General features: G+C 34.9%; 2 protein-coding genes across 2 annotated transcripts; both read right to left on the bottom strand.

The window, feature by feature from the left end:
- Positions 1 to 4343: 4343 nt before the first annotated feature.
- On the bottom strand, positions 4344 to 5257 carry LOC116290717 (neuromedin-K receptor-like). Its single transcript, XM_031697818.1, has one exon. It carries the CDS (start codon positions 5217 to 5219, stop codon positions 4344 to 4346), a length of 876 nt encoding a protein of 291 aa, XP_031553678.1. The 5' UTR covers positions 5220 to 5257.
- A 2731-nt stretch (positions 5258 to 7988) lies between these two features.
- On the bottom strand, positions 7989 to 9157 carry LOC148911602 (uncharacterized). The gene has a single exon (XM_089029175.1). The coding sequence runs from the start codon at positions 9006 to 9008 to the stop codon at positions 7989 to 7991; it is 1020 nt and encodes a 339-aa protein (XP_088885301.1). The 5' UTR covers positions 9009 to 9157.
- Positions 9158 to 12951: the final 3794 nt, after the last annotated feature.

Genomic DNA, 12951 nt, shown 5'->3' with positions numbered 1-12951 from the left:
GTTTCTATGCAGTCATAATTAATTTCCCCAAATCAATCTTTAAAGTTTTGAAAAGGTCTATTCTTCCTCAACTTGCAGCATAAATATTATTTCAATCAGAGAACTTGCCCATAGTTAAATCTGTTTTTCTTTTGAGGCAACTAATTAGCATATGTAAACACAGGCCTCCTATTTTCCCTCGCCAAAAATTCGTCCCTTTCCCAATAAGCTTGAAATCCAGTCCAATGAACGAAAAAGGGTGATACATTAAGAAGAAAGTTCAAAAATGGTCATAGATGGTTTATTTTTTACGCACGCTCTGTTCAAAAATTGTCCATTTTCACTTCTCTTGAGCGTCTCTTGCTTGGGTTTCGGTCGAACCTCTTCTGTGGCCGTTTTCTCGAAAATAAAATAAAATTTTCGAAAACCAAATACCCAGGGATCCATATCTAATAATGGCCTATCTAACTTCAAAAGAAGAGCGAATTTGATTTTTTGACCCTTGCCACCATTTGTTCGATTCTTGTGGACATTGCCTCTTAAGAAGACGATGAACAAGACCAGTATTTTTCACAATTATTTAATATGTTTAGCTTGCCAAAATACTGTATGTCACTTTATGTAAAAGACATTGCCCATTGAGAAAAGGTGAATTAATGAAAAAGTTTGACTATTAAAACTAGAACTATTTGCACCATGAATTTTCGCTCCGCCTCAACGTTCAATTCAATTCAATTTATTTATTCATTTTTTCCCCTAACTTTTCAAATTCTAAAATCCCCAACAGACTATAGAAATACAATCACGATATCGGCCAAGTACAAAAAGTGAATCAAACTTAGTATTTGAGGATTCAAACTAATAAAAAAGAGATTATTTTTACCTGATTGAAGGGCATTTTACTTGCGATTTTCTCCGCCAGATCCTCTCAGTTCGGCGTATTTGTGCCTTTATGTTTAATTCTTCCATTCCAAGCACCTTGACTGTTTTCAGCTATCTTAAAACCTCTTCTTTTTACTGGTAAACAACTGATTCCAACTCAACTGATTCTCTCAAGCTTAAAGTTTTTTAAACTTTTGACTCAGTGAAGTCAACAAGCTTGTTCATCGAAAATCCGGCTCTTTCGTAAACGAGTCCAATCTACCTTCATTTTAGATGTCCATTAGATAACTTGTCATTTTGAAAACACTGAAGTTCAGGTCAGAAGTACGTGTTCTTGGGATACAGCAATATTAACTGTATTTCAGTTTAGGTGAGAATTGTGGAATAACTTACAGTCCCATCTAACTGCAATAGCTTGCAATCAACTCCAAAATGAATGAGTCTCAATCGAGCGACCATTGTTTTGAATTAAAAACAAGCTTGAATGATGTTGTTTCAGCTGAGTATTTTTTACATATGCTGTTATAATGGATTCCTTCTAAATCCTTTCAGAATTTCTCAAGGAATTCCTCTAACGCATTTTCTCGTAAAATTGAAGAAAGTTTGGTTTGTCACTTCTCTTGTGTACCCATGACATCACTACAATCTGACCAATCAGGAATCGCATGCTAAAATAGCTCAGGCTTGCGCGCGGAGCTAAAAATAGATTTTCAAGAAACTTTCATGGGTCACAGGGATATGCTCTCTTACTTCATATTCTCTTGATTAAAGTTCAATTAAGGTGGCTGACTACTATATATATATATAATAAACAGAAAATTGATTTTAAAAATGCAAGGAAAAATAGGGTGTCCCGAGCTTGTTTTTGGGATAATCACTCCGGAATGCCATGCATTTTTACAATTTTGGAAAAAATAGCGAAAATCAAACTCTGTACAAAAAAAATCATTAAACCGAAACTAAAGGAAGAAACATGAGTAATTTTCTCCGAACACGTAACTTAGGCCCCGTCCACACGTATCCGGAAACTTTTATATCCGCAAATTCATTTTTGCGGATACGGGTTGCGTCCACATGTGATAAAAGTTTTTTAAATGAAATATCGCAAACAATGGAAAAACGTTTTTGTTCAGGTTCTACGGTGTGCAAATTATCGTAAAAATTGAGCACAAAACAAACAGAACGATTTTTTACATTGTTCTAATGAACAGAATTTTCTTAAACTTTGAATAATAATGGGATATAACTTGTTATTACGGAAAATAACAAAAAAATATCCCCGTTCAAAATTTGAGGGTTTTGCGCTCTTGAAGCTCAAAACGTGTATGGTTCTTCAATAAAATCTTGTAGATTTTTCAGCGGTTTTTAAGCGCGCACATCGTGGGCTCAAATCGAATGTTCAAAAGAAGTCAGCCACCTTAACGTAATGAAAACATCTCTCATATGAATTTCATAGTGCCTTATTATGACATTCAAATTTATTTTTCAATGAACGAGCTGTCGTCAGTTGAAGATAGCAGATCTTAATATAGTGAAAGAAAAAATTGCCCGGTATTTCTTTTAAAATGAAGGCTCTAACTGTCTTTTCTTGGTTTGAATAATTTTAATCATGGGGATATTCAAAGCTGCATCTTTTCTAAACAATCTTAATATAAATTTTATTGTAGTAATAAATGTCAAAATCATCGACGATACACGTTTGGCACCCGATCAGCGGCCAACATCTTAAAGCATGATCAACCTTGAATAGCCTTCCTTCCTGTGTTTTAACTTTTTCGGATGAAAGAAAATTAACACTTTTATTCGTATTCTCAAGATTTCCGTTTTTCTGTGCCTACAAAAGTGATACGATTCATGTTATAACTAACCGCCAGTATTTTTACTCTTATTTTCTTGGTAGTGGAAAAGAAAAGGCTCTACACGGCACTTGTTGAGCGATATTGTACGACTAGAAAACTAAATCTAAAACTAGGCGAAACTACGAACTAAAGGGTGGTGAATAGCGGCTAATTCAGTAAATGAAATCAAGATAGTTTTACAAGAAGAATGAACGTAAATTTGTTATTTCAGTAAGCTTACGACGTCAAGTTTGAACTTATCTGAATCGATCGGGTGAAGAGGCCAGTGGTTTTTTCGTTGACGTTTTATGCAGTGTTCTAGGCTCATCCGCTCTTGAAGTGTTTCCATATTTCAGGAATATTTCATTCAAGCTTGAATTTAAATGCATTTGTGGATAGGAGAGTGGGCAGTATCTTTTGAGTCGAAAGTGTGTCTTCATGACTTCAGTCATTGTGCATATGGCGGCCTGCTTCAAACAGTCAAAACGTTGAAAAGTGATGAAAAACTATCCATATTCAGCGAAGCGTTATTTTTCAAAGCCTCTCATTCAATTAGACTGGAAAGATTTTCAGTTTTTTTCCCAATAAAAGGCAAGAAAATAAACGGAAGACGGTAGTATTTTTCATCTTGGTTGCGAATATCTTGAAGTCGAATCAATGCAGTTCTCGTTTGACATGCGCTGTCAGCTTTACTTTTTGTTGCTTTGCCTCTGTTTAATCTTAATGCCTTGCCATATAATAAAGCAGATTATCGCTCAAAATTGAGCATTTCATAAAGTTAAACTCGAGATCTGAAGAAATAATGCAGTTTTCTGGAGAAAAGGATCATGGAAAGGTGGCGCTAAAGGGATTTTGGAGCCAAACGATGGCTTAAGGTGGTGTTACACGGACCAACTTGCAACGCCGACTTTTTGCGCAACACTGTTGTACGAAAAATCGTTGTCGCGTAACATAGAGCCGAGGACGATTTTTCGCGCAATTTTTCACTCTGTTTTTGATCTGGCTTCAAAAACTTGCAACACAAGATCAAGCAAATCGATGAATGTAACATGTCCATCGCCGATTTGACGCGCAACAAAATGGCGCCGACTGTAGAAGAAGTAAGTTTAAAGAGTACAGCAACTGCAACGATTGTCTAAACCTACTGAAACAGACAAGATAAAACTTTCGTAGTTGAAAAAAAATGATAAAAGCAAGAAAAGAAGAAAAAGATAGCCGTGGGTGAGTTGGCAGCGCGTGGACTGAATACTAAAGTAAATGTTGCGCGAAAAGTTGTTCCCGTGTAACATGTCGAAATAAATCCAACACACAAATGACGCAATAGCGTTGCACGAAAAATCGGTGTTGCAAGTTGTTCCTTGTAACACCACCTTTAAATTTTTTTTTTCGGCGATCGAACACGAGTGGTGCCGTCGAGCTCGAGTCGCCAGCGATTCTATTTTTATTTACCTAGTAGGCTAATTGTTCAAAAACTGTTTTAAACAGCAAAACCATCAAGAATGACGTTAAATGCAATTAACAACGACACAGGAGCGAGGTATTTTTATTTTTTAAAATTACATATTTTTTCGTCCCATACATTTACTGTATTTGCTATCATACACACCACAATTAGATTGCTTGGCTGCCTGTGGTTACAAATTGTTATAATTTGAGTATTGCTTTGAAAGCTTGACGAAAGTTAGTACTTTGATAAGCATAAAGGAAAGGGTTGCACAAAGACTCCAAAAAATACAAAACACTGGTGTACTTTACTAAGCTTCTGTTAGCATGTCGTGGATCAATACTTTTTAATATTACTGCAATAGTTACTGGGAAAAAGCAGATGACAAATGTTATGGTTATCGAGAGAGAAAGCTTAACGAGTTTTCGTTTATTTAAAGTTTCTTGTTGTGCTGCTAAATTCTTTGGCCCTACTTTGTTCTTGAAGTAAACCTCATGAACGATCTTGAAGTAGCAAAAGCTGATGGTGATGAAGGGAACTGCGACGAAGAAAAATGATACATGTAGAATATAAATCAATGGAAATAAATCGAACAGGTTCGTTATGCATAAATTCCTTTGGTCTATATTACTGTATTTCCCATAAATGTACAAAGGCAAGGTTGCTAAACCTGCACAGAGCCAGCAACTTCCAATAGCGTATTTAACGGTGTCCTCTCTCAGTCTGAATCCTGTCTTCATCGGCTTCACAATAGCATGGTATCTCTCTACAGACAGTACAACAAGAGTACAAATTGCCGCGAAACTTGCTGTGAGAGGAATGTTGAAGGAAATGAGAAACTTGCACAACATATCGGCTACAACACCTTCGTTAAATTTGACATATCTTTGGGTGAGCATTAGTGGCAAGAAACACAGGCTGACGAGATCCGAGAAGGCAACATTGACGAGAAGGTAGTTCGTAGTGGATCGTAGGAATCGCTTTTTCCACACTGCTATGACGATTAACAAGTTACCAGCAACTGCGATAGAAACGAGCACGCATGCGAAGATGGAAAAGAGGAGGCTTTTGTCCATCTTCTTCTGAAATTATCGGAAAGTGGTCCAAACCTGAATCTAATGTAGTCAATGTAGAAATAAAAGTGATAAAGAATCATGTAACACCTGCTAAAAATGTTTGTCTGACTGGAGCAAAGCCTCTGCTTTTATCGTTCGAGAAAACCAGATTTTTCGTACAATAGGTTGTTATCAATATACATAATTCAGTCCGGCGTATCGTTTTGAAATGTCACTAGCTGAATGACAAGTTACAAATTCTGCCCTTCTATCAATTTTAATAATGAGCTTCATAATACTATTTCAATTGAATTACACCAAGCAATATCTACGCAAAACATTTTTATTATAATTAAAAAGCAGAACAAATAAAAGCGAATATAGAGATAAGAGAGGGTTTGAAATAGAAAAATTTTGACTGCCCGTGTGGTCCGGAATCTAAGATTGAATCTTAAGTTTGATTGAAAAAATGATGAAATCGTTTTTTTTCTTTATGAAAGCAATTTAACTCATTGGGAAGGATAAATATAGGTTATCGTATGGGGACGATCAAAATTAAGGATTCATTTCAAGAGTGTTTTCAAAGATTTTGAATTGCCCGATTCAAGCGACGAGTGAAATGAATTCTTAATTTTCCGAGGAACCATTACTTATCATATACAGGTCAAAATTGAACGACAAAATTCCATGTCTTTTAAGAAAGCAATAATTTTCTTTTAATTAGGCTCCTAATTAATAATAATTATATTCATAATAATAATAATAATGATAATAATAATAATATATGATTATTATTGTTATAATTATAATAATATATCGATATAGTGATATGGATAACAAAGATAAGAGTGCCGAGTATTGAGCCTTGAGGCACACCAACAATTATGGGCTCAGATTCTGATAATACTCCTTAAAATCGAACAAAAGAAGATCTACCAAAAGGATTCTCAAAACAGATAACTTATGTAGCAGTATAGAATGATCAATACTATCAATATCAATAAAAACTTCCCCTACCATATGACCTTGATCTATGTTAATAATAGTAATAATAATAATAATAATAATAATAATAATAATAATAATAATAATAATAATGTCTTTGCTTGTATATGTAAAAATACATACAATACATTTATATTACAATACAACTGTTCCTACGTATAGTGTCTGCAAATAATAATGCCGCAGTCTCAGTGGAGTGTGCCTTCCCAAAGCCACATTGAAGTAGGCTTAAGATCTTATGTTGACTTAAATATTCATAAAGCTGAGCGTGAACTGCCTTTTCTGACAACTTAGACGTGGGGGGAAGAATAGAAATAATAGGTCTATAATTATCCACATCTTCAGCCTTGCCTGTCTTAAATAAGCGAATAACACATGCACTTGCACTTGCAGGTTATTAATGACTTTAGTTTTGGATTCTTGATTTCATTATTCTACCTATTCGAACACCCATTCATTATTGAAAACGAATCTTCAAAACCTAGCATATGCTAAAGCCAAGCATATAAGCATCTGAAAATCAAGAGCAATACTAATAATAATATAAGCAATCTACACCGCCACAGCCTAGTCAAGAAAATGACGATGTCAAGATTCTATGGGACATCCCATGGCACATAGCGGAAAGCCCCAAAAGAGGGAGCAAACAGACCTGACATTAGTGTGCATGACAAGAAAAACAAAGAATAGATTTTGGTAGAAGGAATCGTATGCACTCCAGGAACAATCACACAAAAGACCCAATACAAGCAATATAAGTACGTGGACCTGAAACTAGGAATAAATAACTTATATCCAGGATATAAAGTTAGACAAGTAACTGTAGTTTTTGACTTCTTAGGCGCTCACTACAAAAATCTAAGTAAAGAACTGAACGTGTTATTTGGACAGCAAGTAGCTAGCTTAACCATAGAACGCTCTCAGAAATGGATCATTTCACAGAATTGTGAAATTGTTAAACGTTTTATGTGTTTGTAGTTCTAAGAGAGACTCATTTTAGTTTTGAAGAACTCAAAGTTGATCTTAGCTTCATGTACTATATACTCAATTGATAACTTTTAGTATATTTTAGCTTTAATTATTTTTTCTGTTTTTTGTATCATATCCATTTTATAGATTATTGCAAATTTTTATTTTTATTTATTACTTTTATAATAATGTAAATACTATATAGTATACTTAGTCCACATTGCCTAGGCTAAGCCCGCAATGATGTTGATACATTTAGTGAGATTTTATCAATAAAGTTCACAATAATAATGATAATAATAATAATAATAATAATAATAATATTTTCATTTTATTTCTTTATTTATTACTTTTATAATAATGTAAATACTATATAGTATACTTAGTCCACATTGCCTAGGCTAAGCCCGCAATGATGTTGATACATTTAGTGAGATTTTATCAATAAAGTTCACAATAATAATGATAATAATAATAATAATAATAATAATAATATTTTCATTTTATTTCTTTATTTATTACTTTTATAATAATGTAAATACTATATAGTATACTTAGTCCACATTGCCTAGGCTAAGCCCGCAATGATGTTGATACATTTAGTGAGATTTTATCAATAAAGTTCACAATAATAATGATAATAATAATAATAATGATGATGATGATGATGATGATGATAATAATAATAACGATAATAATAATTTTTTTTATAAAAAGAACATAAAATCTATTTAGTAAAAATTAATCCTAATAGTATATGTTTAAAAAAATAGTAATAATGGCAAACATTTATATATATATATATATGTTAAGTATCTAGTTAATTGCTGCATTTGCAGTCTCAACATCCAAGTCTATGTCCTTTATGTTCCTAAATACTCTTCTTGTGGTTCTTGAGCCCCTAAGGCATATAAGAGCTGATCTCAAAAGGGAGTAAGAAACCTTTGTTCGTATCCAGGATACAGTGGTGGCATAATCTTCTCCTTTCTTGTTGGCAATTAGTTCGGCGAGCCTACTGTGGTATCTTCTACACTCATCTGCCATACCTCCAGTTGTAGTGAATACTAATGGCGTAAAAGTCGCTTGTTCAACTTCCAAGACTCTGCTAGCATACTTGCGCTTCTTCTCATTCTCATGCAGGTGGTATATTTGCTGGGGGGTGAGGTCTTTGTAGGACTCTGCATTTGGGTGACACACCCTAACATCAAAGAATGCAGATCTCTGCCTTTCCCAAAAGCCACGTGCATGAACGTCAAGGCGAGCATCAGAAGCTTTATTAGAACCTCTGGTCAGTATTTCTCCTGTAACTTCTTGAAGTACTGGTTCTATTTCAACGTCATTGCAGACCATGCTCAACAGTTCTGCTTCAAGATCGCGCAGCTCGTTGTGGCGCTGAATAACAAATCCGCCACGTCTACAGATCATAGCATGGTCCACATTAAACGAATCCCCGCACACACATACCGATGGGCTGTCAGTGGTTTCCCAGTCGTATCTAAGTTCGATAGCATCTCTGAATTCTCTTTTGTTCAAATCGAAGTCCATGTCCTTGATGGGGATTACCGTCAGCCAATTAGATGCGCCCTTTTCTGTAGCAAGCTCAACAGCTCTCTTTGTCCTTTGGGGTAAGGAATTCTTCAAATTCTCTACCAACTCACGTAGATTTTCATCTTTCTCCTTACGTGCATTTTGCTGCAATTTTCTCATTGTAGTGTCATTTGGTGGTTTATGCGTTTGAGATATTATTTGTTCAGCAAGTGGAGCAGTTGTCTTGATTGACGTTGTGTACTCTGAGGCTGCGACCTGACTTGGGTTTGTAAATCCAAGTCCCCCCATCCGCACTGGCAATGCCAGGATATCTCGCTCAATCGGTGTGCAATTGTGTTCTGTAATTGATGGTATTAACACATCCGCTACAGCACGCTCTAGTGGTTCTAGTAGATCTTCAATATCTGGTAGTGTTCTGAGGTAGTATGTCCATCGATGTCTTAGACCAAAGGTGAACGATAATAATAATAATAATAATAATAATAATGATGATGATGATGATGATGATGATGATGATGATGATGATGATGATGATGATGATGATGATAATAATAATAACACTTTATTTACTGAGGATGTAACAGGTAAAGCTAATCTTTTTTCCAGCTTGGTCGATCCTCCGAATTAATAATATAATACAAAATAAGAAATGTAATATATATATATTTAGGCACTGCCTAAAAGCGGAGCTCCCGATACGCAAGTCACAGGGAGAACAATTTGAATGAATGTGGAAGATAAAATTAGAATCGGAAAAATCAATATTAAGATGTCTCCCATAATAAAAAACATGCACTGAAAACCTTTGTATACTTGAGGAATTTTGTACACAACTCGCCACCAGCCCTCCTAGGGGCTAGTTTTTTTCTTGGAAGATTCTTCGACAAAGTTTTCCATGGCCGACATTTTTTTATTAAGCTTTGAATTCCTGGTTAATTTTGCTAAAAAGAAAAAACGAAATATAACTACAGGTAATATATAAAGTTTAGTGAAATTTACCTTGGAAGTCTTTCATTGAAATAGAAATTTTGGAGATTTACATGGGACAAATCTAGACTATAAAACAGACTTGAAAACTGGTCAACAAAGGTGGGCAAAAAATTGAGCTTACTTGCGTCTTTTACATAACGATGTTTGGTTTTCCATAGGAATTTTTATGTTTTTATATGAAGATGTATTTTTACCGCAATGAAAATAAAATTAATGCTTTGGTAGCATAAGAGAGAAAATTGGCTGGAGATCATTAACTTGAAACTTGAGAAATGAAGGCCCTGAACGTTTAAACCAAATGTGTCATCAGTTAAAAAATAGCTTTCTTACCCTAATAAGAAAGAAACTTGAAAACTTAAGCTTACTAGATTTTGAGATTCGATTTTACCAGTTTTCATCTGTTTTCATGTGTGAGAAAGATACGGAAATCACGAACGATAAAAGTTTTCGTAAAAGAAAGTTTACATTCAGTTAAACTTTTAAAACTTTAAAACAGTTAAAGACAAAGGTAAAAAATGGGAGAAATCATCTTCATCTCGAATAAAAAATAATTGAGGACTTTTTTCCCCGATCTTATTTTTACCTTTCAGTTTCATTCAAATTGTTCTCTCTGCGACTTCCGTATCGGGAGCTCCGCTTTTAGGCAGTGGCTAATTATCAGTTAGACGACATAAAAGCGCGCGCCCATGGCGATATAGACGCACGAGAGAAAATATAAAGAACGATTAACAAGCGAAAGAGTGGCACGAGGCGAAGCCGAGTGACACTCTAGCTTGTTGAGAGTTCTTTATATTTTCTCTCGTGCGTCTATATCGCCATGGGCGAGCGCTTTTTTGTCGTCTAACTGATTTATAATATGACCAAAAATCTACCGTGCGACCCAAGGGCAAATAGTTCATAGGCATTTCAGCCAATCAAAGCGTGCGTTATATCACCCATCTCGCTCGTGCGCGCGCTATTGACGCCATCGGGTTTGAAAATTTAGAGAAAAAAGGCGAGCGTCCGTTGAAATCAGCGTGCGAGAGCGTGCAGCCCATGGGGAAATAGTTCATTGGTTTTTGGCCAATCAGAGCGCGCGTAATAATCTAGTTATATTATAAATATATATATATTATTCGTGTATAAGATCAGCTGCAGAGGATTGTTTTATTTGGTTTTAACCTTAAGTTTCTCAGTAAAAAAAAAAAAAAGACATAAATAAGAAGAAAACATAAGCGCCATTCGTGTAAAACGGAGGTTGATGATTATGACTGACGATTCGAACGCTAGTAGTTCGTTGACGTAATTTGAGCTGGTTGTATTCAACGCAGTCTCAACTATTCGGCTCGTATATGTACTTACAATGATCATCCAGAAATGCTGACTTTAAATTATTTTTTTACCAAACATTTTTTTGGGGGTAATCGCAATTCATATATTATTCGTATTATCATTATTTTATTATACATCTGAGCCTGGTCGTACGAGGGCTGGATAGCGCTATCCGGTGGATAAATCATTATCCAGTGGATAAGTCGATGCTGTTATCCAATACATTTATCCACTGGATAAGATTTATCCGCCGGATAGCGCTATCCAGGCTTCGTACAACCGGGCCCTGTAGATTACTTATTTTGAGTATACTATTTTTTGCTCTCCTCCTGCATGTATTATTAAAACACCAAAATATTTTTGAAAGATGATTAAACTAAAACGTTTAACTTGTAGCTAAGTTTCTTGAACCGAGTTATTTCTCAATTCATCGCGAGTAAATGAAAATGGAAACTTTCATACTCTCATTATCGGTATTTGAGCTTTATCAATTTTGCTCTTGTTTAGTAAATAATAAGCTCTTGGTATTCGGATTTTTCAATTGCCATGATTGGAAAGGATTTGTAGACTCATCCATTGAGGTAATAGCGGAGCACCATACTTAAGAAAAAATGGTAAACCATTGAGTTGATTTTTCATGGCTTGGCTGACGTCACTTCCGTCCGTACGTCCGTCCGTGTATGCAAGAATCCCGATTGGCTGATTAGATTATCTTTTTTTTTTTGGCGGGAATGTCGACGCGTTACGTATAGAAATACCGAAAGATAACAACACAATTTTTTAGTCAAGTTTATATCTATATTTATATTTACTCTATTTACGATGGAACCTCTTTCCGAAATCGACATGTCGAAAGAAAGCTCAGAGGAGAATGAAGCCAAAAGAAAGGCCAGAAGTAAAAGAGTTTTTTCGGAAGAGGAAAAACTCTGGAGGTGTGAAAAAGAAAGGCAAAAACGAAGGAATCTCACCAAAGAAAAGCGGCAAGCAGAGAGAGAGAAAACGCAAATCCAGGCGGGACTTCGATTATGAACAAGGAGAACATGATCGTGAAAGAAAAAGGAATATGAGGCAAAACTTGACGGATGAACAAAGAGAAAATGAACGTTAAAGACAAAGGAATTTGAGATAAAACTTCACGGATGAACAAATAGAAAATGAGCGTGAAAGACAAAGGAATTTGAAGCAAAACTACTAGCTAAGGCGACTATCAGATGCACAGAAAAAATCGCTTTAGGGCAAGTTATAGACCAAAGACAATAAAAAAAACTTTCATGTATTCAAAGATGGATTAAGAAGTGTTCTCCAAGAATTCAGGTGTGTGTTGTTCTTTAGCAAACAATCGTATATTATTATTTTTTGACAAGCATTTTTTCTCGACGAATCGACAAATCAAAGACTTTCCCTCAAAACTTTTAATATTTCTATAGAAAAGCTTAATTTATTTTAATGCTGGAGGAAATATAACATGAAGAGCATATTACAATAAATATTCGTCCTTTGTTTAGCTTATAACCAACTATCATATGTTTTTCGTTCAAGAAAAATTCAGCTTTGTTTGCCTCCTATCGCGGGTCCCATCGGCAAAACAAAGCTGAAGACTTTCATTCAATGATTTTATATCTTTCTACAGATAATTTCTTTATATATTGAATGAAATGTAAAATTACACCAAACATTGAACTGTTTATTAAGTTGTTCAAGCTAGCCATGATTATACAAATGAGCTTAAATTTGTGTTGTTGAGAGATGATATTGTATAAAGACCTTGTCTTTCACTTTATAACCAAGCTAAAAAATTTTCAAAAACATTTACGGATGCCAATTTACTGACAAAGAAATTAGTCATTTTGTATTTTGCATTATTTTCTATTTTGTCTCAGTTGTTTGTGTCAAGTTTAATACTGAATGTAAACTTTGCTTTTCGAAAACT

Source organism: Actinia tenebrosa, unplaced genomic scaffold, assembly GCF_029948245.1.
Source record: "Actinia tenebrosa isolate PJP-AT-01 unplaced genomic scaffold, QUT_ActTen_1.0 PGA_scaffold13__45_contigs__length_12533684, whole genome shotgun sequence".
NCBI lineage: Eukaryota > Metazoa > Cnidaria > Anthozoa > Actiniaria > Actiniidae > Actinia > Actinia tenebrosa.
Note: the sequence above shows the minus strand (reverse complement) of the source record. Positions and strands in the feature narration are given on the sequence as shown.